The sequence below is a fragment of the Martes martes genome (assembly GCF_963455335.1).
Source record: "Martes martes genome assembly, chromosome: 14".
NCBI lineage: Eukaryota > Metazoa > Chordata > Mammalia > Carnivora > Mustelidae > Martes > Martes martes.
In genome coordinates, this window is record NC_137902.1 from 55,845,999 (window position 1) to 55,871,245 (window position 25,247).

General features: G+C 55.1%; 1 protein-coding gene across 1 annotated transcript in view; it reads right to left on the reverse strand.

Annotated features, from left to right (window-relative positions):
- COL13A1 (collagen type XIII alpha 1 chain) overlaps positions 1-25,247 on the reverse strand; it is a gene marked incomplete at both ends in the record, with an annotated part of 145,258 nt that overhangs the window by 13,360 nt on the left and 106,651 nt on the right. The window contains 17 exons of the mRNA XM_080823351.1: positions 2,732-2,767; positions 3,689-3,742; positions 4,860-4,913; positions 7,625-7,660; positions 10,894-10,974; positions 11,903-11,929; positions 12,894-12,935; positions 15,521-15,565; positions 16,817-16,915; positions 17,515-17,667; positions 18,030-18,074; positions 19,096-19,158; positions 21,135-21,158; positions 22,162-22,230; positions 22,628-22,672; positions 23,477-23,530; positions 25,025-25,111. Of these exons, the coding sequence (XP_080679477.1) occupies positions 2,732-2,767; positions 3,689-3,742; positions 4,860-4,913; positions 7,625-7,660; positions 10,894-10,974; positions 11,903-11,929; positions 12,894-12,935; positions 15,521-15,565; positions 16,817-16,915; positions 17,515-17,667; positions 18,030-18,074; positions 19,096-19,158; positions 21,135-21,158; positions 22,162-22,230; positions 22,628-22,672; positions 23,477-23,530; positions 25,025-25,111 (1,014 nt within the window). The remainder of the gene's footprint in view (positions 1-2,731; positions 2,768-3,688; positions 3,743-4,859; positions 4,914-7,624; positions 7,661-10,893; positions 10,975-11,902; positions 11,930-12,893; positions 12,936-15,520; positions 15,566-16,816; positions 16,916-17,514; positions 17,668-18,029; positions 18,075-19,095; positions 19,159-21,134; positions 21,159-22,161; positions 22,231-22,627; positions 22,673-23,476; positions 23,531-25,024; positions 25,112-25,247) is intronic.

A 25,247-nucleotide genomic window follows, 5' to 3' on the forward strand; every position in this document is an offset into this window, starting at 1 on the left:
GGCTTCTACCTAGAATGTCATCGTAGCCCCTCTGGCCTTTTCCCTTGACCGAAGTGTCACTATTCTGATCTCCCAGGCCTCAGGAAAAAGACCTGTCCGTGGCAAGCGTTGGTTCTGCTTAGGACTTCCTTCGTTTTGAAGGCTTTATTATGAAACCCTCACATCTCCCCTCAAGAGGTCTGCAAGGGCCAGTGGCATAAAGAGGTCTGTTCAAGGAGGTGAGACGCAGGGAGCACTCTTCTAGGACATTCTGGTGTCCTGAGAGTCAGATGTCTCGAGTGGAGGACACAAGCTGTTCCTTGATTTTCAACCTGCTCTTTGGAATAAGTCAGTTATCCTTACAGTTTACCAGAGAGCAGGTTCCACAAGTTGAGTGTTTTCTGGACTTGACTTTTACTAAGTGACATATTTCTAATTGACAGGTGGGGCAGGGGAAGATTTGTAAAGCCTTAGGAAGGAGAAGTCGAGAAGAAATATTCTCCTGCTGATTCCTGCGGCCTCACTGGCTCATTCAACAACCCCAGAGCCTGGCATCAGCATCTCCCACTGCCAGGTACCCCTCCACCTGTGACAGGGGCACCTCCCTGCCCCACGTTCAGGAGCACCATAGTCATTGCTGGTTGTGAGGCCTTCAAATGGCTCACTGCCACAAGCCAACTGAGAAAGTCTTAAGAAATAGCTTAAAAGTATTAATTGAATATGATAAAGAGAACTATAACACTTTAGAAATAAGTTAGAAAGGGGATTAGTATGTCAGCTAAGAGGTGGAATGATCAATTTTTTTTTCCTAAATTCTTTGAAGGCACAGGAAGGAAGGTGGGCTTCCCAACCTGCCTTCCCAGCCAGCACATTTCTGGAAGTAGGTCTGATAATTCCAGTGGTTTCTAGACTTGCTCTTCCATGGACAGTTTGGCAGGTGTCACTCTGCTTGCTTTTATAGAATATATGGAAAAAATCGAGTTACTTTCGACCAGCTCCCAGGAAGAAGAATTTCAATTCTTCCTGAGAGGAACTGAACTCTAGAGAATGTAAGGGCCTACTAAGCCAGAGCGATTTCATCTCGGTTAAACAGTGATTTTGTTGTGTAAGCAGTAAAACTTAAACTGACCCTGCACACCCCCACCCGCCCCGAGGAACTTACTTAGAAGCAAGTCCAGGAAACCAGTAAAATGTGGTCGACCCATCCCTAATAACAGAGCCCAAATACAAGGGTGGGTCAGGTCAGGTGGAGATAACAGAGCCTGAATGCAGGGATGAGTCGGGCCAGGTGGAGATATCCAATCAGTGGAGTGCACACATACTGTCTCCCTGGCTACCAAGGAGTGTGGGCCCTGCCTTTTGGGCACCTTTTGGGCGCCAATTCTGACCAAGGTGATAGGCTAGTTCAAATAGCTACTATGGGACGAAATGTAATTCAATTGGCCATCCGTGTGTGACCTAGCATGACTGTGCAGCTTTCTCTGTGTGTTGCAATCTCATTGGCCACCTGTGTGTGGCCAGGCTCAACCACATGGCCTTTTGCTCTATAAAAATTAGTCTGTGAGGCTGGGAGTCGTCGCCCTCTCTGTAAGAGGCGGCCCTGCCCGGTCAGTTTGATTCTCAATGCTTGGCGCGAAATAAAGCTTTGCTTGACCTTCGCTTTGTATCAGTCTCACTCCTTTAATTACGATTAACAGAGAAGAGTTTGATAAACACCTTAAATGGAGAAGACTGGGTCTTGTGCAAGATATAAGCATACAGATTCTGGCACTTCCTATCCATGAACATGGTTATCAGTGTGCAAAGATCAGCTGGAGGACCTGGGATCTAGGAGCCATCAGCTCTGCCCCTACTGCTCTGTGTGAGCTCAATGTTCTTTGTCGTGGTTCTTGCCTGTCTCCCCCTCTATTCTTCTGCTCGTCCTCTCCTCCCTCGGAGACCCTTGGACAACATGACCCACTGAAAGATGCATTGGGTCCTCTAGGTGCTGTGGGTCCCACTCTGGGGAGCACTGTGATGAAGCAGCAGATGAGAAGTTCTGTGAACGGACCCACAGCTCATCTCTGGGTCAGAGGCAGTTAAATGGTCCCTGCTGGGCCCATATGTGGCCTGTGTCCGATATGTGGCATGTGTCCCATCTTACCACGTGGCTGTGGGTGTTGTGGACGTTCAACAGCTCTGTGCTGGGGACGATGGCAGAAACCAAAGGGACAGCAAAGGACCTCGGGAGGCGCAACTCATTTCATGGTCCCGTGGACTCTTTCCAAGAGAAATAATGGCTGTGATCCTTTTTTAAGGATTGGCTGCTTACAACAGCTGTGTGCTTGTGTTTAGAACCAAAATGTATTTGTCTCTCACCACTGGCCTGGGATGCCTGGCAAAATGAAGTCTCAGAAGGCTACGACTAGGCAATGATGGGTCTAAAAATGCCATTGAGGGGTCCATTAGCAGGGCGCCATAGAGAGTGGGCACACGGCTCCTGTTGCCGGAGGGCAATGCTAATCTGATGGCCACCGTGGAATTCGGTCTCCCCTTGCCATGTAGAAAAGAAACAGGCTTCTGTTTCACGATGAGGCCTCAGGCTGCCCCTGCACTACAGAGTAAGCCCCTCACTACAGAGCCTTTTAATCTAGGCTCATTTACCAGGAAGAACCGTATTTGCCAATGTTGGGTCAGGAATCCCCAATTGATCATTCCACCACATCAGGAAGACATTAGTAACCAGAGCCGAAGTGCAAGGGCTCAGACTCACCCGGTTTCCTTTGTCCCCGGGTGGTCCATGTAAACCCTGTAATAAATCACAGAAATGAAGACATGTTCTTGAGAAAAGACAGGATGGCCAGCCTGGCCTTCCTTCCAGGTCTGATACCTAATTCATCAGAGATGTGCTTAATTATCCCCATTTTACAAAAGGGGGACAAAGGGACTGGACCTCGAGACATATATTGAGTTCTGGGTGAAGCCAAGAACGTAGTTCCAGGTTTTTTGCTCTGCAGTGGAGGCCCTGGCTGGTGGCCCTTCTCTTCTAACCTTCCTCTGCCAATGGGTGGCAGGTGCCAAGGACACCGTCTAGGTGCAGAGCACTCTCCCGGCAGAAGAAGTGTTTCCCTGGCTCTCCTGGAAGGCTCTTGCTAGAAAAGTGACCCCAAAGCTGCTCATACCCTCTTTTCAAGGTACAGGCTGTTCTCCATGACTTCAGCTAGGGGAGCAGCACAAGGCAAAGACCACTCGGGGCTGGCCAGAGAAAGCTGCTTGGGCAGCCAGGCGTGGAGCTGGTGAACAGATGTACAACCTCTAGGCGGGTGGAAAACAGAGGTCCTGGCTTTCATAATGACACAGCAGGAAATCTGCTGCAAACTGGGAAACCAGTCTCTCGGGAAGGCTTCCCCTGTCACGAGACATCTCCTTCTTGCATTATAATGATTTGGCTTTGCTTCTGCCTCTCCTCGACAGCGTTGGGGTGCCATGGCACGTTCATCTATGGGACCCCTTGTTGCATCAAACACAGATGCTTGTGGTGGGAGGGCTCACATGTGTTCGCTACATCCCGTCAGATGGGCCACATGGCTGAGGACCTGGTACCCCCACCCCGTGTCCCCAGGTTTGCCCCGAGCAGTGCCCAGCAGGGAAGTTCTGCAACCACATGGCTTTGGGACAGCTTCCTCTGTCACAGAAATCACATTCCCAGCCCCGGTCGCATGACACTTACAGGAAGCCCAGCCGCTCCTGTTGGTCCTGTCATCCCCAGGTCGCCTTTGCTGCCCTGGAACCGGAGAAAGAAACCCATGAGCCCTCCCTGATGTGGGAACAACCTTCTACCCACCGGCCTCTGTTTTTGTAGGAAACCCGGGAAACCTCTCTGGTCCCTTCAAAGAGCCCTCTCTGAAGCAAGGGCTCAGCAGAGGGCGTGACTGGTGTGGACTCCCCCACAGTGGGGGGTTTTGAGGCCCCCTCACACTCCCTCCAGCAGAACCCATCCCCCGAGGCCCTCTGGAAAGGCTGGACGGTGCCCTGAATGTCCTAGCTGGCCTCAAGCAGAAGCCAAGGGGGGAAACAAGGAGCAGGAAATGAGCATGGACAGGGAAGGTGGGGGAAGAGTGAAAGAGAGTTTTGCTTTCTTCTTTGAGGCCACAACTGTCATCCTGAGAGCAGCCATCTCCATCCCCAAAGTGGCGGTGATCTCAGGGAGGGACACCTGTGCCCCTCTTCAGAAGCTCTCCACCCTCCGCACCCTCAGCGGTGTGGCCCGTGAGTGGGTGAGCGAGGGGGGTGGAGCCTCCCCGGGGACAGAAGGGCCGCGGATGCCCCGAACGCGTCCAGCGCCCCCCACAGCCCTCTGGTGATCTCCCACCCCAGATGTGTGGAAACCTGGGGCTGGCCGGGAAAAGCAGATTTGGACGGGACGGGCAGACCTCCTCCTCCCCTGAGCCCAGCCCCCAGGCAGCACCGCACAGGCACCCACGCCATGGGAGACTGTGACTGTGGGAGCAGGTCTAATGCCCCGGCCTCCTGACTTCTTGATGTTGCCCAGCATTTTCTCACGCTACCCAGCGCTCCATTCCAAGCTGTCTCCTAAATCATCACGAGACTTAGGTGTGTCTGCTCCCAGCAGCACCCAGGGCCTGGCCAGACAGAGCCCGTGACCGACGCTGGGTGGCCAGGGACTGGCACAGGCCGCTGTCCGTTTACACATTCATAGAGATAAAGTGAGCGACACAGGCTGGCTGGCTCTCCCACGAGCTTCTGTGAGGATCACCAGGTGAGGCCACAGATGAGGGGTGTGCTGGTCTGGGGGGAAAGGTGGGGGCCGAGGACCAGCAGCGGGGCTGGGGCGCCGGACCCCTCCCAGGGCACAGGCTCTCTGGCCACGGAGCACTCACCCTCTCGCCCTTTGGTCCCGCTGGGCCTGGGACTCCGATTGGTCCTGGAGTACCCTGGGGAGGGGAAAGAAAGCAGAGGTGAGAGGCTCGATGCCGGGAGAGTGGGGAGCCCCGGGGGCCCCGCCCGGCACTGGAGATGATGAGCAAGGTCCAAAGGCCCATTTTCAGGGTTGGCGAGGCCAGGCTCATTCAGGGCAGTCATTGGACTGGGGCGTCTCCCTGTTTGGGGTGGGGGCCTCGGGCAGAGAGGCCTCCCCCTGCTCAGAGCCAGATTTGAGGAGGGAAACCCTTTTGCTTCACCACCAAGCTTGCCAAGGCTGAAAATGGTAGGAGAAGTGCTGCTTCGGTTTGCTCCCTGAAGCGCTTGGGGGGGACTGGCAGGGGTAGGAGGCCTTGGGGAGGGGTGGGGGTGGGGCCGGCACCTGTTGCTGTTGCAGCTCCACATGCGGGGGGGCGGGGGGAGCTCATGCCATGGAGACCAATGCAGACGTGCGCACACACAGAGGCAGGTGCGGGGCGGGGGGGGGTCATTCGGCCACTGTTCACCCTACCTGCCCCACCGCCGGCCGCCCTGGCCTACAGCCTCTGTCCCTGCTCCCTGGCCCTACGGGGCGGGCCGGACCTCAGAGGGATGAGTGTGGACCTGGCAGGGAGGTGGGTCCCACCCGCTCCGGACTCAGGGCTCCAGGGGAGTCGGGGCAGCTGGAACCCTGGACTTGGAGGGGGGGCCGGGCTGGCTCGGCAATTAAACACCTTCCCCAGGTTCCCGATTTCCGCCCGACTAGATGGAGGTCTAGACTTCAGGACTATATTGGCTCTGCCTCCGTGTTTAGGCTTCCTGCTCAGACGAGGTCCTGAGGATATGGGGCTGCTTGGTGGGCAGTGAGCAAGTGGGGAAACGCCGATTTATGTTACAAGGGGAGAAAAAAAGAGAGCCGTAAGAAGTGCTCCATGGCCCCTCTCCAGCTACAAGGGAAGACAATGGACATGTCAGAAATGAGAGCAGCCTGATCAGGGTCATGGCTGAGAACAGCACCGTAGAGTCACTGGGCAGCTTCAAGTCCAGCCTCGAAAGCCTATGAACGTGGAGATATTGGAGAAGCTTCTTGGCTCTCCGAGGGTCCGTTTTCCCTTCTGTAAAAGGGGGATGATGACACGAGTGTTTGCTTTCGAGGCCGCTGCCTGGTTGAAACGGATGAACGCACGTCACGCATTTGGCCACGATAAATGTTAGGATTGGCACGGCAGGGTTATTCTTCCCATAAAACTTTTCCTTTAAGGTTGTGATGTTGATTTAAGGAGAAAAATAAAACCTGGGGTCCAAAAGGGACAGAATCTACAAATTTGCACTGCTCCCCTCTGTCCAGCGCGAATGGGGGACTGTTTTGGCTTCTTTGATTCCAGCCACAGATCAGCCCCGTAGCCCTGACTGGTCCCCTGCGGAAGGCACGCTAGGTGTGAGGAGGGTGCAAAGGGAGGGGCTGGGGGCAGGGGAGCACAGCCCTAATGATGCCCGGAAAAGAGGATTAGTCTCTGAATGGGAGAATCTCCAGTGTGGCCTCCGCAAAGGCATGGTGGGGAGGGGCTCTGGAAAGGATGTGGTCCTGGGTGAGGCCTGTCTACTCCTCAGCTTTGTGAGGGCACAGGCCATACGATGAGGCTCCGAGTGGGGCTACTCCCGGTCCTCCCCCGCATCAGTCGTGAGGTCCACCTCCAGGCCTGTCCTCCCCTTCATAAATGAAACCCTGCAAATTGAACGTCCCTCGAGTGTCATCCCAGCCAGCTCATTAGAACCTTTTCTTCCGGGCCTCAAAATTGTCCCACAATGGCCAAGCTGGGACTCTCTGGCTGGAAGGGGCTGGGCACACATATAGGTCTGGTTATGGCCCCTGGGCAGGGAAGTCCATCCTCCGGGCCCTTGATGGTCAGTGATTCCCTAGACCCTGGGAAAGTGCCAGGCTTTAGTGGGAACACCACATCCCTAAAGCCATCACGGGGCGCTACGGAAGGTGGACAGGAGAGGAGAGATTTTTCCTGATGCTTCAGTTGTTTGTCTCAAGAAGAAGGGCCAGGTGCTTTCTAGTCCTGAGTAGGTGATGCCTGTTTTCTGGAATCAGAAAGAATGGAGAAAGAGGGGGCCCATGTGTTCCTCTTTTGCTCTGCATAAAGCCCTCGTTGAATTGTGGGGCGGCTGGGGCAGCACAGGAAGCCAGGTCCCATGCCGCAGAGCACCAAGCTGGGCCCGTCCCATAGGATCCTAGAAATTATACCCGGCTTCACCCAGTACACACCGGAGGGGGCTGCACAGGACTAGGAAGCCCTCGTGGGCAGACAGGAGATGGACAGAGCTCACAGCATGGAGACAACACAGCACAACGGGCACATACAGATACGTTTGGTGGGCACGAGTCGTGGTCCCAGCCCCTGGGGCTGGGCTCCCGGGCCGTACTCAGCCCTCTGTTGGAAACAGAGACCGTGCAGCGGGAGCAGACCTCCATCCCACGTCCAGTGGTCCAGAGACCCAGATTTGAGGACCCTGGGTCCAGACGATGGCCTGGGGAATTCGGAGGAGGGCCACTCATCTTTGGTCAAGAGGCCTGAAGAAGCATTTCTGACCTGGGCATAGACGGTACCTTTCTGGTGACGGTGGTGGGATAAGGCAGGACTCACTGGGAAAACGAGGCCACAGCGGGACAGGGACAGACGAGAGGGGCCACAGGCGGGGGGCGGGGCGGGCTGAGAGGTAGCGGAGAAGTGACACTCACCGGTGGCCCAGGCCTGCCGTCCAAACCTGCAGCTCCCTGGACGAAGGGGACAGTTTGACCGAAAGAAGGGGAGGGAAGGGACGGGAGGGAGAAAAAGGGACCAGGGAGGGAAGAGGTGAGTGAAGCAGTGACTCCGGACAGACACAAATGCTGGTCATCAAACAAAACGGGAGAAATAAGCTTGGGAGGACAGGTGATGATATTCACACGGAAACCGACAAAAACGGACACGGAGCGGTAGTGTGGCCGGCCACCGTGCAGGCTGGTGGGGAGCAGTGCAGACAGCCCTTCTCATCCTCTGTGCCCCCTGACCCCCTCTCTCCCGGTAGCCCCTCTCAGAAATCTCTCTGCCAGGGGGTGTTGCAGCGCTCCAGGATAAGGAACACAGAAAGAGAATTCATGGAAAGATGTCTGGAGACAGAGGGATCGCCTCCTTCCCAGGACCAGTCTCCCTGCAGGGGGACAAGCCTATGTGGAGGGTGGGCTGTCTTCCTAGCCTTTTTTTGCACCGCTGTGGAGACCAGGCCAAGGCTGCAGAACCCCGAGGAAATCAGTACTGTTACAGCACCTGGCTTGGGAATGTGGGTAGACGCTGGCCTGCTTCTGCTCGGGGGTGGGCAGGGGGATGGGATGTGAGTCCTCATGATGCCTGACATTTTGCTGGCACTGTGTGGTTTGCAAAGCTCAGGACAAAAGCAGTCCATTCCTGTTCTCCCAGACAAGGGCCCGTTTAGAGAAAAAGACTTTGGGGGCAGCTGACTGGGACAGAGGTCTAAGGCCACGTATGTCCTGGAGTAAACCGGCTGGCAGGGGACCCACTCGCCATGAAGCACCCAGTGATCTATGAGGTGCCAATAGGAGCTCTCGCTCCAATGCTGGGCTGGGATGCTGTCCCCAAGACCCACCTAGGAGACCCAGAGGGAAATTTGTCTAATGATTCCAATGTGACAAACCAGAGAGAAGGCAGTGGGGACAGTCTAGCCCAGTGAAGACTGAGTTCTTATAAAAGGGCATCTAGCTGAGCGTCCGAAATGAGCCTAGGCCTTAGGGTTTTAAAGGTGGGGGAATGCCCCAGGCAAGGGAAGACAGGGAAAAAGGTAGTAGGATCCTCCAGGGACTTCCTTCTCAGTTTTAGGATCACAAAGTTCTGGGATGATCCTGACTCATGGCCTAGGGAGCCCAGGTTCTCCACCCTAGGGCAAGATCAGCATTTCCTGGCTGGGGGCACATGAAATAATAGAGATGTTTGGGCCCTCTCCCACCCCAATTCAACCAAAGTCTCCAACAGGGAGGCCAGAGTAATGGCATATTTGACAAGCTCTGGGCAACTCCAGTATGTAGCCAGCACTGAGGACCACTTCCGTAGGACCAAGAGAAGGGACTCCATAGAATGTTCTGGAAAAACAGGATGCTACTATATGGCATAAACTATGGAGGTGAAGCTGAAAATCAGAACTTTAACTAAATAGTCACAAACTTGGCCTATGCAGTACCAATTCCGAGTTTTCTCAAGAGATCTGGGGCAGAGGGCACGGACTGGCAGTTTTCAGGCCATATGTGGGTCACTGACATATTTTGCATGGTCTGCAGAGTTGCAAGTTAATTTTGATTTAATGTTAGAAAATGGGGAGATATCACATAAAATGCCAGATGTCCAACTTCTTGGAAAAATGAGACCATCTGGAAATACTGGGCCCTCATTCCCCTGAGACGACAGGCAGCTGAACAGTCAGTTTCTCTCCTTAAGAAGGGACGCTTGGCTTCCAGTGTGCCCCAGTCCCCACCACTCCCTCTTGCATCCCTGACGTCCCCGTTCATTGCCATTTGTGGAGATGCTCGCTCGGTTGTTTTCTGAAGCTAGCAAAAATATTTCTCTGCACCCATGCTTCTGCTGAAAGTTGACAACTTAAAGATATACTGGGCACTTTCTCTGTTTATATAACCTCTTTGATCTCTGTGCCATTTGCATTTTGAGCCTTGACTAAATTCTCCTGCGTTCACTAGGGCCTTGGGGCCATGAAGGCGGATGAGAGATCTATGGTGGAGTCAGGGCAGGAAGGCTCTTCTCTAGTAAGGAGTACTTAAATATACTGGACACAGCTTAAGACATGGGAAAATGTCTGTTAAAGTCATCAGTTCCTTACAGTCTGCCAGGCACATCAGCTCCTTAAATGTCCTACATTTGATGCACTAATGAGGATGTGATCATACCTTTTGCTCTCGCTGTTTGGTTGCTGTGACTATTTTAACCAGACCTTCAAGCTCTGCCAAGCTGGGGTCATTGGGCTGCTCTTTGTTCTCCTGCTCTTTATGGCTTCCCAGGGTGGGAACTGGCCTTGCGCCCAGGACAGAGGAAGCCCCAGTGGCTGGAATGAGCCCCTTCGTGAGGTGGTAGCCTCAGTGAAGGAGCAGCCTCTGGCACGGCCTGACCACTGACTTCATGTGACCTCAAGTGACTCTCTCTTCTCTGGGACCCTCAGTAAAATGAGCAGACGGATCCCTGACGTCTGTTCCAGCTCTCGGAAAGCAAGCGGTGCCAGCCCCACTGAGGAATGAGGGAGAAGGAAACCCAGGGCTCCGGGGCGGGAGGGGGGGCAGGGGGGTAGAGGGCATGGCCCTGGACACAGGGGAGGCAGTGACGGGTCCGTGAATCCACTGGAGACTGGAGCAAAAGATTTGCCTAGGCCAGGCGCCCACATCTGGAAATGTAGTTGTCTCCTAGGGAGCCCCTCGCCCCGACCTGGGGTCTGATCTCAGGGTAGCCTGAGACAAGAGACTGAGTGGCCTTAGCATGCTGGGACCAGAGAATCTGCTTTTGTACAAGCTCTTCCGCTGTGGCCGGTGCTGAAGATAGGGAAATGTTGAACGTTTCACCGACTCGCTGCTCCCAGGTCCTCCAAGCTTGACTCCCATTAAAGGCAGATTTTTATTGCCTCTGAATCAGTCACATGTAGGGCCTGAGATGTTCTCAAGCCTCTTGGGGCTCTCCAGCTGGGGGCTTCTTGGGTGGGGGGCCCTGTCTTCTTTAGCTCTGCATCTCTCCCCCATTCCCAGGCCTGGAGCTGGCCCAGAGGAAGCCCTCGGGAAGCAAATTAGAGTCTATGGTCTTGCCCAGGTGGGAAAGCAAAACCAAATGGAATGTTCTGGAATGGAATTTTAGAACCCCCAGTTTTGCAGCAGCCTTCTCCCGTGGTTCTGCATGCCACCCCAGCCTCCTCAGGACCACCCGGCTGGGATTGTCCCAGGTTTGCTGGCTCTGAGATACTTACGGGTAATCCCAGCGGCCCTCGATCTCCTTTCTCTCCCTGGACACCCTTCTCTCCTTTTGCTCCATCTAGTCCTGCTTCCCCCTGAAGGAAAGGGAAGGGGGAGATCACAGAAAGGCATGTCTCAGACAGCTTGTTCTTGCATCCTGGGGTCCTGGAGATAGGGGTGGGCTGAGGACACGGGGGCAGGTAGAGGACGGAGGAGGGAGGGGGCAGAGGTGGCTGGCCCGTGGATGGCAGGCAGGAGACTCCAAGAATTCTTGAATTCCTAGCCTGGCTCTACCTCCATTAGACTCCTCGGTATCCCTGTAGTAACTGAGAGGTCCCCAAAGGAAAAGGGGATGGGTGGAGTGGAGACAGACCCAAAGGGCATTTCCAGGTCAGGCTTGGGCATAAGTGACCATTTGCAGAGCAGGAAGACTGGGGCCCTGCAGAAATTGACTGTCCGGAGTGTCACCATGGGAGCTCCAAGGCTCTGGAACTTTGGGACAAGAAATTGCCCAACAGTCTCCTGAAGAATATTGGGGTGGGGGTGGGGGGCACAGGACAATTTTCCATCAGCTCCCAGCCCCTCTTATCCAGTTGATATGCTTTTGAGGGGGGAGATTGGGAGAACCCCCCGCCAAGGCCAGAGAACAGTGGGCTTGGACCTGGGGAGGGGGGCCCCGCACTACACCCGTCTCTGTCTCCACCTCTACTTCAGGGTGGGTGAAAGGTCTGGGGCAGAAAGGTCTGGGCATTTCATCCCATGCTAAGAATCCAACCCGTCACTCGTAGTGTGATTAATGGATGGGAAAATTCTAAATCGAAAGCCTGTCCAGTGTCAATGCCGGGTGTTAAAAGGACGTCATTCTCTCCTGGTTGTAGCCACTGGCCAGTGTCACACGATTCTACTTTAGGAAGGGACCAGATGGGCCACCAGTCTCTGAAGGACTTGCCTGCTTTTCGGCTCTCTCTGACACCTCCCTCCTCTCCCTCCCCACTCAGCACCTCTCACGTGACCTCTTCTTACCTTTGGTCCGGGAACACCTTGGAGCCCCTGTATTTGGAATCAAAACAAGGCACCTGAGCACTGCATTTCTAAGTAAGTCAAAACCACCTTGTCCGTTGGACCACAAAAGAGCAAAGGCCTGGGGTCCCCGCCCAGGGATGGTGGAGAGAGTGCTAAGGGGGTTCGTGCTTGGGACTCCCTGGGTGGAGTCTGAGGCAGGCCTCTCCAACCAGGGACTGACAGAGCGTCTCTCTGTGACCCCCACAGTGGGCCTCGAGCCTCCTGAAGGGAAGATGCAGAGGGAGTACAGACAGCAAATGTTGGTTCGATTAATACACATGAAGTGCTGGGAATAGCGTCTGGCACGTAGGAAGTCGTGGTAAACGCTGCCATCGTTATTACTCAGTAATATTACTTGGTTATGACTCGGTAAACGCTGCCATCATTATTACTCCTACTTGTGCCAATGACAGTGGGTGACACAGTGCTGTGGGGACTGGGAACCCCGCAGAGGAAGGACCAGCATCTATTGGTTTAGGATGCTGGGGGGCCCTAGAAAGGCCTCATCTTATCCCCTGTCACCTGGAAGGCTAATCCAGTGGGGCCGGTTTTATACCACTTTCCATCTTAATCCAGATGTTTTTGCTGCTGGTTAGTCGGAAGGAGGAAGGGGGAGAGCGGGCATCTAATAGCAAAGGGCAGAGTTTGGTGACAGAGGGACTTCTGCGGGGCGGTGGCACCAGACCCCATGGCTGCCACTCCAGTCAGCTGTCTCCAAGACGGCTGGTGATGCCCAGGCTCCTCAGGGTCACTGAGACAGGGCCGGTTTAACATGGGGGGGCGCGGTGCAAAGGAGTAGGGAGAGGTTTGTGGATGAGAAAATCCCACCCGGGGAGGAGGAGGAGGTGACAGTGACCCGAGGCTGATATGGATCCCGGTGACGGCCAGGGGGAAGGGATATTAGGGACCCAGTTGCAGTGGACTGAAATGCTGACAAGCCCACCACACTTACCGGAGGTCCGGGGGGCCCCTCTGGCCCTGGAGGCCCAGGAACCTAGAATCCAAAGGGAGATGGTTAGCCCACCCTCTGTTACCCTCCGAGTGGCCTCCCCTTTTACCATGGTTCAGGGTCTAGCTGGGGACTGCTAGACGAGGTCAAAAGTGCCCAGCTTGTTGGTTTCCCAAAAGAAGGCTGAGAACAGGGCAGAAACGCATAGCAACATGTTAACCTGCACATTGTTGGAGGGAAAAAAACCAACCCACACGTTGCCAGGAAATGCTGTCAAAACGTCTAGACGACCATAGAGAAAAGAAAAGCCTGGCAGCATAGGCTCTCGTTCAAGCATGGCAACATTGCCTGGAGCTGAATAAAAGCTTTGCCTTCCGGGCAGGGCATGAAATCTTCAGATATCCCCAGTCCCCACCACTCCCTATTGTCTTTGATCTGGAACTTGGCATTCATTTGTTGTGTGCCTGGCGCCTGTAGGCATTTGAATCTAAGACCTCTGGCTTACAGGAGCAGAGATTGGTTATGTGGGAGGGTGCGGAGCAGCTTTTGAAGAACGCCCGTCAAGTCCCCTCGGGTTTGTAACAGAGACTGCTGGTCTCTGCTTCCCTTTAATTAAAGGCAGAGTGAAGTAGGACAGATTCATGCTGGACAGGGAAGGTGGAGAGACTCAGGGAGTCTTCCTTTCTACAGAGGATGGTGCTCATTACAGATTCTGTTTCTGATGGTGGCCAATACTTGGCCACCCAAGACTCAGGAGGGAGGCCTGCTTGCTCCTTTCTGAGCTGGTCACACCATCTCAGCTTTGAGGCTCTTCTTGCCTTCTCAGGGTTCGAATCCCACAGAGTGTGGCCAGAGTGAATGCTCTGTCAGGCCACCAAAGAGAAGCCCCCGAACTTGGGCAGACCGGGTCCTGCTCATGTCTTTCAGATCTGTGGATTTCTCAGCTCAATCTCTGGAAACTCTAGAACCTTTTCTTAAAAAGTTTACTGCTTTTTTTCCTTATTATACACCAGTGGTTCATGTATCCTGATTGTGATGGTAGCTACACAGACCTATGAATGTATTAAAAAAATTCACAGACCTGGGACGCCTGGGTGGCTCAGTGGGTTAAGGCCTCTGCCTTCGGCTTGGGTCGTGATCCCAGAGTCCTGGGATCGAGCCCTGCATCGGGCTCTCTGCTCAGCAGGGAGCCTGCCTCCCTCTCTCTCTCTGCCTGCCTCTGCCTACTTGTGATTTCTGTCTGTCAAATAAATAAATAAAATCTTAAAAAAAAAAATTCACAGACCTATACACACTCAACCCAAAAGTCAATTTTACTGTATGATAATCTGAAAACAAACAAACAAATAAATAAATAAAGTAATAACAGATCCACTAAAATATTTTGTAAATTAGAGGCAATTGAAAGAACGGAAATAGTATCTGGCTACTCCTAATATTTTGCTTTATTTCCTTCCACTCTTTTTTGATGCATAAAATGTATTTGAATATATGTTCATGCTTAACAATGATTTTATATATATCACTTGATTCTCTGCTGTTTTTCATTTAACCTGAAACCCGGTTTTCTTTCTTTCTTTCTTTTTTTTTTTTTTTTGTATGTTCCCCACAAGCCTCCTTTCCATGTCTCTACTGAGCAGCGTGAAATGAGTTACTCCCAGCTAGGGCCTGGAGTCAGGCTTGGCACAAGGAACGCTCCCAAACATGGGGACTATTATACCATTAGTATTATTACCATAAGTTATTGAATCATTTCCTTCTTGTTAGAAATGTAGGCTGTTTCCAATTGTTACTTTAAATACTTCTGGAAGGAACATTTCTGTGTGTGGCGCTTTTCCTGAATCTTGGAGCATTTTATCAGGAGGCCACCCGTCTCTAACCCAGGAACATACCTCCTCATCGTTTACTTCCCTGAATGGGGAATGGGCCCTGGTGACACTGATGGTGTGACAGGGGCCGGGGGACCTCTCTGGGGGCTGAGAAGGCTCAGTGTTCCCTCCGTTGGCTCTGTCTGGGTGGCACAGGCCCTCCCATCAAACATGGTCTCCCTCACATGTGGCTGAGCTCTGTCGTTTTCTTGGCTCTTTCCCTGAGCCTACAAATATGCCTGATCTCTCTCATCTTATGAGACCCTGGCCTCCGTCCCCAGCACCTCTGTCCCCACTGTTTCTCCTCTTGCCTTCACCACCACACCTCTCAGAGTAGAATGTGCTTCTCCGGAAAGCTTACTTCTTGAGCTTCTAGGCAAAATCCTACAGTCTTCACGATCCTGCTCAAAAGACCCATCTTCTAGGATGTTCATCAACTCCTTGAGCGGCTAACCATTCTAGAACATGCTACTGGGGACCATTCGCAGAGGTGGTTCTTTTCCTTTTCCTAACTCCAAACTCTAGCACGGGAAGGCAACATGGTGGGTGCTCCGTGAACACTGGTGGGGAGACCATGACCTGGGACTCTGAGGCTGGGTTATGGTGCTCAGTGAATGTCCGGCTTCTTGCTCACTCCCTGTGTCAGGCAGCTGTGTGTTTCCTTCTAGAGCATGGAAATGCCATGTGTCCTAGAGGGACTGGGGGCCGATGAGATCCCTGTCAAACACCCCATGACACAGAGGGCCGAGTGACGCAACCTACCTCCACTCCTGGCTCCCCTTTCTCCCCGGGCTCTCCTTTCTCTCCCTGTGGGCACAAAACACCAAGCTGTGGGTGTTGGCACTCGGTGGGGGGGAGCACAGGGACACCCTCACATCTGTGACAAACCAGACCGGGACTAGATGAGGCCAAGGTGTCGTCAAGGGCCACCTGGGAGGCTGAGGGGACAGTCAGCTTGCAGTAAAGAAGACGGGACAAGAGGCCTAAGATCACCATCTTCGGGGATCTGAGGTCCCAGCACGTGGGAGGAGAGGCTGATACCGTGTGTGGACCCCGGGGTGCACAGATCCTGGGGTGACCTGTGACCTGTTTCTAACCAATAGAATACGGCACCTGGCCAAAGTGACAGGATGTCACTCCTGTGATTACGTTACACGCTTATGTTACAGATTATAACACGCATACATTCAGATTATGTTACACACGCATGTGCACATGGCCCTGTGTTGGCAGCAGGCACTCAGAGACACCCGCTGGCCTTGGCCTTGAACAAGCAAGCTGCTCCAATGTGAACTGCCTGCTTATGCCAACTGCGGCGAGCCGGGAAGAGCAGCCGGGTGAGAATGTAGACCAGCAGTTTGACTGCAGCCTCGTGAGCCCCCCGGGGCAGAAGGCCCGGCGGAGGCGAGCTGGATTCCGGGCCCACAGACCCTGAGATCAGAAGAGCGCATTGCTTTCAGCTGCCGAATACAAGTTTCGTTACAGAAACGACTCTGTGGCTCTAGGAACAGGGCGAGGGCCAGGGCTGCGAGGTTGAGGAGGAAGCTTCTGCACACGCTCCTTCTGACCCGGAGCTTCTCCGTGGTGGAGGGCCACGTCGGGAGGCTGGGAGCTGCCTCTCTGTCCCAGCTGAGCGGGGCAGTCCCGGGGAGCAGGACATCTGCCAGAGGGATATCTGTCCTGGGTCCCAGGTGGGACCCATTGACCTCTGAGGTTCTCTATACTTCAAATAGGAGAATTCTGAGCCCAAGACTCCAGCACCTTTGAGCCAGGCTGGTGCCTGAAGGCAGAGGCCACCGTGCTGTGAGCTGAGATGCGGGAACCAACATTCACATTCTGGTGCTCTGCACGGGGTAGCTGTTCTTCAAGAGGACCCGATCCACCCCTCTGACCCTCCCCCTCCCCCGCAAAAGGCCAGGCAGGCGGAGGGTTAGTGCAGCCTCGATACCGGGCCAGGCATCTGCCAGGCCAGTGACCCCCATGAGGGGCCCCCTGGCTTGTGTGCCCGCATCCACAGCGGCCCGCGGACAACCTCGACACCCCACCCTCTCGCCTTACTGTAAATCCCGGGAGCCCGATAGGGCCGGGGACTCCAGTTGCTCCGGGCCTCCCTTGGCCGCCTGGTTCTCCTTTCTCCCCAGTTGGGCCGTCTAGACCCTACAGATCGACAAAGATCTCTGTTAGTCGAGAGCGAGGGCATCGACTGAGTGTCTGTGACCAACTGCGGCATGCAGGTGTGGCTCCCTTCCTCCAAGGCAGGGGTTCAAGGTGGTGCCCATTTCACAGATGAAAAGCCACTGAAGCCCCTGGAAGATGCCCAGGTCAAGTCAGGAGCCTGGGTAAGGTGCTTTCTTTGTACAGGCAGCCTCCCCAGGGTGTCGGGCTTCTGCATACTTGCCAAAGAGGCGGGATTACCCCTGTGACCTCATCTCCTTCCCAACAACTCAGTGAAGTATCCAGGGAGGGAATGATTAGCCCCATTTTAGAGAGGAGAAAATAGAGGTCCTGCAAGGCTCAGGGACTTTCCCAAGGACACAGGACTGAACAGGCCCTGTTCTCTTGAGGGGGGCCGCTAGCCTTCATAAAGCCAGGGGTTTGAGGGAAACCCAGGGGAGTCCCCGGCCCCCAACTCCCGGCCCCAGGTTTCCAGCCCAGGCTGCAGCAGGCACCGTGCAGAAGCCGTGCTGGGATGGCACACCACGCGGGCAGGCAGGCATCCCAGGGCGGAATTCTGGCCGGCCCGCCCTGGCACTCACCGGTGGGCCCGCCTGTCCCATCTCCCCTTTCTCCCCCTTCTCTCCTGGGCTTCCTGCGTGTCCGTCTTCTCCCTTCATTCCTGCAGGCCCAGACTTTCCTGGGGGGCCTTGGGGACCAGGAGGCCCCACGTCTCCTGGCTTGCCTCGAGGTCCCTTTAGAAAATATGAGCAATGCTTATTATATACGCTGATGGAGGAGAGAGAGAGAGAGAGAGAGAGAGCGCGCATGAAAGAATGGGAAGTCCAAAGGACATGGCTCTGTCCACCTCCCTTGGAATCGGAGGAGCCTCAGCACCAGCACCAGCCCATCCCAGCTGGGTCTGCCCGGCTCCTCTGGGGCCAGCAGTGTGGGGCTCAGGCTCCTGCAGGGTTGGCCCCCACGCTCCCCCACTCCCTTCCCCATAGGCTCACATATGGGCCTGTTCCAGAGCCTTCGGCTCCCAAGCTCCACCATCCCCCATTAGCCTGGGTCAAGGTCCCTCTTCGGAGACTCATCCGGGAGTATCTGCTCTTACCTTTTCTCCGTCGTGTCCTGGAGGGCCTGGCAGTCCGATCTCCCCCTGTGGCCAGAACGAAGGTCAGTGTCAGAGCAGAGGAGCTGTCATTTACGGCACTGCCTCTGTGCCAGGGTCAGCCCGGAGCCATGAACTTACACTGCCTCCACTTCAAGGTGAGGCCCCCAGGGCAGAGCTGTGTGCCTGAGGCCTGTGGTTTGGGGGGCGGCAGCTAGATTCTGGCTCCGCAGTCCACATTTTAGCCATGGCCTCACACGCTGTCTCTGAGGACCCTGGGTACTCCCTGGGAGGGGTGTTGCCTCCCAGTGCCCCACTCTCCCCACCCCCAGCCCAGCCCTCCTATCCTGCCTGCCCCACAGGTAAAACTCCCTGAATCTTTGCATCAACCCAATCCCCTTCTTTAGGTCAGGGAGGGAGATAAAGGAGGCCTGGCCTCGGTCTTTGAGGCCAGTAAAGAATGACCCACATCACCAAGGCAAAATGATGCTAAGAGAGGAGCAGACAAGAAAGGGCAGTGAATTTTGCCTGGTAGAGCAGGGGAGGCTTCAAGGAAGAGGTGGCTTTGAGTTGGACTTGAAATATGAGGACTTGGAAAGGTAGGAAAGAGGGGAGGGTACTTCAGGGCAGGGGACCTTGTGAGCAGGGGGCAGAGGTGCAAACATGCAGGGCTTTCTGAGAAAATCACAGGGGTGGGGCAGAGGAGAACAAAAGTGGGGAGCGAAGGAGGGGGGAGATCGGGGAGGACCCCAAGTGCCATGTTCCCTGATGAGTGGGTTGGGGTCCCCCCATGGTTCTGCCCGGAGCAGTGGCTTATCTAGACCCAAGCTCCACCCAGCTCTCAGAGGAGCCTGTGAATTACAGGAGCCCAAGTCAGACAGCAGGGGAAGAATGGCAGAGTGAGGTGGCAGGAGACGGGGTGGCTGCGTTGGGGACAAGGCAGGGCCTGGACTGCCTGGGAGAAGCGGTAGCTCTGCAGGGAAGATGGGAGGATCACCCACTGGCTCCCACACTCAGGGACACACGCAGTGCCTCTGCGGGGTCTCTGCATTGTCAAGACGAGTGTTACCTTCTGGCCTGGGACCCCTGGGGCTCCGGGTGGGCCGATTTGTCCGGGAAGACCGGGGGGTCCCTAGAAAATAAAAGAAAGACCCGTGGAAGAACTTTCCAACCAAGAAGGGGTGGCCTGTTGCCGGAGGGGCGTACGTGGAGGCTGGTTTGTGGGGTTTGATCATTTTCAAACGTCTCATCAGTGGCCAAACATCTTTTAGCAAAGGGAAGAGCACGGGGACTCCACAGTTTAAGTGGATAAGCAATGAGTGTCTGGTTTAGAATGGCGGGGTTGAGGGGCGGCGATCCCAGAGCCACGCCTACCAGCCTCTCCCTCCTCCCTCTGAGCACCCCAGGGCTCCAAGAAGATACGTTTCACCTCCCCTGACAGGGACTTCAAAATGCCCCTGGGAAACAATGGAGATATCCATCAACAGGTGCAGGTGCCTGTTCCCATGCCCTGGAACATTGCTCCGCAGCGAACAATGAAGCAAGCATGGGTGCCGGCCACGCCATGGATGCGATCCAGACCTCCCATGCTGAGCTGGAGAACCAGTCGCCACACTGCGCGACTCCACTCAGATGACACTCCAGAAGAGACAGATCTAATCCACCACGACAGAAAGCAGCCTAGTGGTGTCCGGGGCCTGCGGGTGGGTGCGAGATTGACTCCCGAGGCACATGAAAGAACTTTCTGGAGTGCCTGGGCTTACACGGATAACTCCCATGGGTAACCCCAACCCATCAGGAGTGGCTACAGGGACATATACATTTGTTGAAGCTCATCAAACTTCACAGCGAAAGTGGGTCTATTTTATTGTATGTAAATTACGCCTCGAGGTTGACTTTATTTACTTATTTACTTTTAAAGATTTCATTTATTTATTTGAGAAAGAGGGAGAATGAGAGAGAGCAAGCACCAGAAGAGGACGGTCAGCGGGAGAAGCAGATCCCCTGCCGAGCAGGGTTCCCGATGTGGTACTCGATCCAGGGACTCCAGGTTCATGACCTGAGCTGAAGGCAGTCGCTCAACCAACTGAGCGACCCAGATGCCCATCGAGGTTGACTTTAAAAGAAAAGAAGATTCCATGAAAGTTTTGCTTTGGATAGCTATTTCAAATAATATATTTTAAGGTCCTCAAATGAAGCTCACTGATTCTAGAATCATGAGATGTTTATACCAACCTCTGGGGTTGGGGCATGATATGATCAGTGTTTGAGTCTGGATTAAAAATATTAAGTGAAATGGGGGGCACATGGGTGGCTCAGTGGGTTAAGCATCTGCTCAGGTCATGATCCCAGGGTCTTGGGATGGAGCCCCACATCAGGCTCCCTGTTCAGTGGGGAGTCTGCTTCTCCCTCTGTTCCTCCCTCCATTCATGTGCACACACTCTCTCTTGCAAATAAATGAATAACTTCCCTAAAAAAATAAAAATACTAAGTTAAATGAAATTCCAATAGTTTGAGAACTTTGGGATCTCCTTTCTTCTCTGCACCTGAAAGTTAAACCTCATGGCAGTTGTTTTAACTAGAAATATTCACTACAAAAATCCACAGGCCTGTCGGTGGTAGTAGGCACACACACAAAATCAGGGCTTGGAATTCACTGGTTTTCCAAGTGCAGAAAATGAAACCGATTTCTAGGAAAGGTGAAAAAGTGGAGGTTGAGTTTCTCCTGATTTTTTTTGGGTTATGGATTTTATGAGCTGAAGGTTGGGTTCAAGGAGAAACATAAAAGCATCCTCTTCTCTACTTCCATCTCCTTGACACGGCTGCACAGTGCCCCAGCGTCTACACAGAAATAAGAGCGCGCCATGGAATGGGCGAAGAGCTGCTCCAGAGGACAGCTGGGACCCGGGTGGGGGAGGCTCCAGAGAGCTCCCACTCAGGCTCGGATCACCCTCCGCCCTGCCACTTCAGGGTCAGCCCTGACCTAGCAGCCCCGCATCTGCTTTCTGGAGGCCAGACCTCAAGTCCTCACCCTCCCCCAGCCCCCGGCCCTCCTGCCCCAGCGCCCCAGCCCTCAGTCCAGTGCCCAAGGGAAGGAGGAAGACTTACCATCAAGGCCAGCGTTCGGATCTCCTAAAAACCAATGCCATGCGATCAGTTCAAGAACAAGTCAAGGGCCATCTGGAGGGTCCCCTTGGCCCAGGCACGGAAACATGGGAGTTGGGCCTCCCTTAGGAGCACAGTAGGGATAAGCCCTCTTGGTGGGCTCCATGCCTCCCGACCCCATGCCGCCCCCACATCTCCCCGAGGTTTGCAGAGCCTCTGAGGCTGTCTTACCCCAGACTCAGGCCCTGAAACGGACTGCAAACTCGCCTTCACTTTGCCAAAGAGGGAGGGCGCAACATCTCTGCTTCTCCCTGATCGCTGACTGGGACCCTCCCCTGTTCTCCACATCTCCCCCCAGAACCAGACTTTAAGACTCCAACATACTTCCTTGTAAACATCGAATGCAGAATAGGAAGGTACGGAGCCACTCAAGAAACCAGGGGGACGAGAGTTGGCACACAGACAGGATCGTACCCCAAGTAAGCGGATCCCCAGAGGGGCAGTGTTTCCTTTAAAGGACTGGTTCTCCAACGAGGGGTGGGGTTTGGCCCCCAGGGGACATTTGGTGATGTCTCGAGGCATATTTCTGTTGTCAGCCAGGGGTGGCGAGAGACCAGGTGTCTAGTGGCTTGAGACCAGGGATGTTGTGAAGCAACCTACAACATACAGGGCACCCCTCTCCCACAATTCCCCACAAAATGACCCGCAGGTATTGAAGACATGGGGCCCCAGAACCCTGGTCCACCCACTATGATGCTCAGTTCCCCCGAGCCCGGATGGCCAGCCAGAGGGGCCAGACCCAGAGCCAGGCCACCTGGCAGCCAAATGAGGGGGTGCATTTGCCTGGAGGCTGGAGGCAGAGGCCAAGGGAGAGACAGCAAGGGGTCCACTCTTCTGGAAGCTCGGTCAATAGTCTGACGTCAAGGACGCTAGTTGGGGCATCGAAGCACCCCCTCATTGGGCCATGGCGCAGTGCCCGGGTCCCCTGAGCGCCTCCCGATCTCTAATCTCTACGCCAGCTCCCACGTACCTGGAGAGCCTCGTTGATATTTCCGTTGTAGTCCACCATCTCTCCTTTCCCTGGTTCCCCCTTGGTGCCCTGCGAGACAAATGCAGTCTCAACCGCCAGCCGGGGCCAGGAGGGACAGGCTGGGGGGCACGGCTGCCTGCTCTTCACCAGACAGGGTCGTAGCCAAGGCGGGCTGTGTCTGGCTGCCCACAGGAGGACCCAGAGCAGCAGACCGGGGAGCCTGTCAGGGGGTTCCCCACACTGACAGAGGATGCCCAGAGGGTCTAGAACCAATACAGAAGCCTCTGTCCGACAACTCTGGACTAGACAGACCTAGAGAAGACTGAGTCCCATCACAGCGGCCACGACTGCAGGAAGAAGTCTCTCTCCCTCCCTTCCCCTCAAGACCCAGAGTCCAGCCGCTCACGCCATGACCCCAGGGAAGTGAGGTGCGGGCTCTGACTCTGGCGGGGGAAGATGCACGTACCTTGGGGCCGGCTGGTCCCTGGTCTCCAGGTGCTCCAGGCTCCCCCTGTTGCATGACAATTTGAGTGAAATGGGGACAAGGCTGGGTACAAGAGCGTCTACTGTCCCTAGACGGCCATGGAAGGGTTGGGAGGCTCATCTTTGCTCAGGCCAGGAAGCCGATGACCTTGCCGTGCAGGAAAGTGCAGTCTCCGCCCGTTCACGGAGCATCTTCCCCAGCCTGCCCTCCTCTGGCCTCCCACCTCCTCTGGCTTCTCACTAGATAACCTTCTTCCTGGCCTGGGCTAGTTGTTAGGGACCGCCCCTGCGACTCCCCGGCCGCCTCCCCCACGCCCCGCTTTGGAGGACCACGTCCTTTGCTTCCCTTTATTTCCAGTTGGCTCAAGGCGTGAGAGCTCAGCAACTTTTTGCCCATCGCCTGAGGGGTCCGTAATTGCCATGGAGGGGCCATGGGTTCTTTCAGGGGCCTCTCTGCGTGTGACAGCCCCACATAGCAGGACGGAGAAAGGGGGTTTGGCAGAAGGCACTCGGAGCACTCCACCCCTCCCTCCGCCCGCCGGGTGGGGTGGGGGGTCGTCCCGGTTGGAAACAGGATGGGACTGTGGGGAATACATGATAACAAACCACAGTCCCAATGGTTGTGAGACAACGTTAACATTAAATACAAATTTTTAAAAAATCAAGATGGAAAGCAAATATAAAGGGACAATAGAACTTGACTCCTCAAGACCCTGATGACAGCTTTGTGCCTGGGGGTCTGGCTGCAGGGACAGCCACCGCTCTTTCTCTTCCTGAGCTGGGGCTGGAACTCTCAAGCCAACCCTCATCTCAGAACTGTGAGCCTCTGTACCTTGTCTCCTTGCCGTCCTGGGGGGCCAGCCAGGCCATCAACGCCAGCTTCTCCCTGGGGAAGAGGAGAGACATGGGTGCTGGGTGTTTCCGGATCTCTGTCTTTGTCTGTGCTGGCTTCTACTAACTCACTTCATTCTACACATCTGACTCCCACCCACTGTGTGGGCCCAGCCTGGGTCTCACCTCCTCCAGGCAGTCTTCCCTGCCTGCCTTTTTCCTCCTCTGAGTTCTGCACCACTTTCTGGGGTCCAGCCCGCAGTGCCAGAAGCTCCTCAGTTCTTGGTTAACACACAATCCAGCTCTGTTTCAGCCCTGGGGTATGGACTGCCATCCACATGCCTCCCCCCGTGTAGATTGCCATCCAGTCCTAACTACAGGGAGGCAGGTCATTTTGGAACCTGGAACACTTGGGAAGGCCACCTCAGCAGGTCCTGCCCAGGAGACGGAAGGGACCATGAAGGCTCTGGGTACGCAGGGAGGGGGAACAGGAGGCCTAGGATGGGAGGCGCAGAGAGACGGGAGGAGGTCCCCTGCGCATACTTCCCTCACTCAGCACTTTGCCTGTTCCCTGAAGGAGGACATGGCCTTCTAAGCTTTCCCCTCTTGTGTCCCAGGATGCAGGGACAGTACTGACCAGGCTTCCCCAACCCCAAATCAAAACCCAAGGCCTGCCAGGGATCCACGTCCCACGGAGACGGACTCCGACCCTGGGGATGTCCCGGAGCCCAGCTTCCAGGGCCACCATTGGCAAAGCTGGCACTCGAGCCGGTCCCATGGGCCCGTGGGCGGTTGCCCAAGACCCTTCCTGCCACTTCATCTTGCCCATCTGTGGGCTTCCTTCTGGCCCCTGCCACGATTTCCTTGGGAACTGGGTCTCCTTCTCCCGCTGGGCCGTGAGCAAGCCGACGGCAGCTCTCTGCAGCCTGACAGGCCAGGCAGAGCCCCGCCACAGCAGCCCCGACATACATGTTGGTGGAACGAATGTGTGTATCTTCCAAAATCATGCAACGGGTCCTCGCCTTAAAGAGGCCCTCCTCACTCCCTGGGCTGCTGGAGCACACCAAGAAGCTCAGGAGGCCTCTGCTTCGGGAAACCCAAACCTTACCACTGTAGCTTCCACCCAGTGTAAGGAAAGTGACAGCAGTCCCATCTGCAGCTGACCCCACTGCGGACCCCCACCCCCGCCCCACGTGTGCCAGCACCCGGTGGGGCCCAAGGGATCACTGATCTCATATTCAGAGCCTGGGTAGGGGGCCCTTCCGGCTCTCCTAAGCCCCGCAGCCGTCCATCCCTGACTCAGTTACATTGTAGCTGTTGGAATCATTGGGACCAGCCATCTGCCCTCGGACTGCTTCTCTTGGATAGTCAGTCACCATGGAAAACCAGGAGCTCAGTGCAAATTGTCTTTCTAGAATCCACTGGAAAAACCAGACATGTGGAGCAGGAGAGAAGGCAAGACACCCAGGATGGAGTCCCCAAGAACAGGCTGAGGATAAAGTCCACACAGGCAGTGTCTCCCTCGAGTGTGGATCCCAGGGAAACTCACCTTTGGCCCCGGGGGCCCGGGCAGCCCTGGGGGGCCGGGCTCCCCTCTGCCCCCTCCGATGGAGTTGCCAGCATCGCCTTTTTCTCCCTGGGGGCAGAAGGAGGGGGAGAGGGGGAAAGTAACCATGAGTAGGCCTGCCTAGCTCCAGAGGGAGATGGCCGATCCCTGTCTTTTCTCCCCTTCCAGTTCCAAGGAGTGGGGGCAGCAGACTACGCCTCGGTCC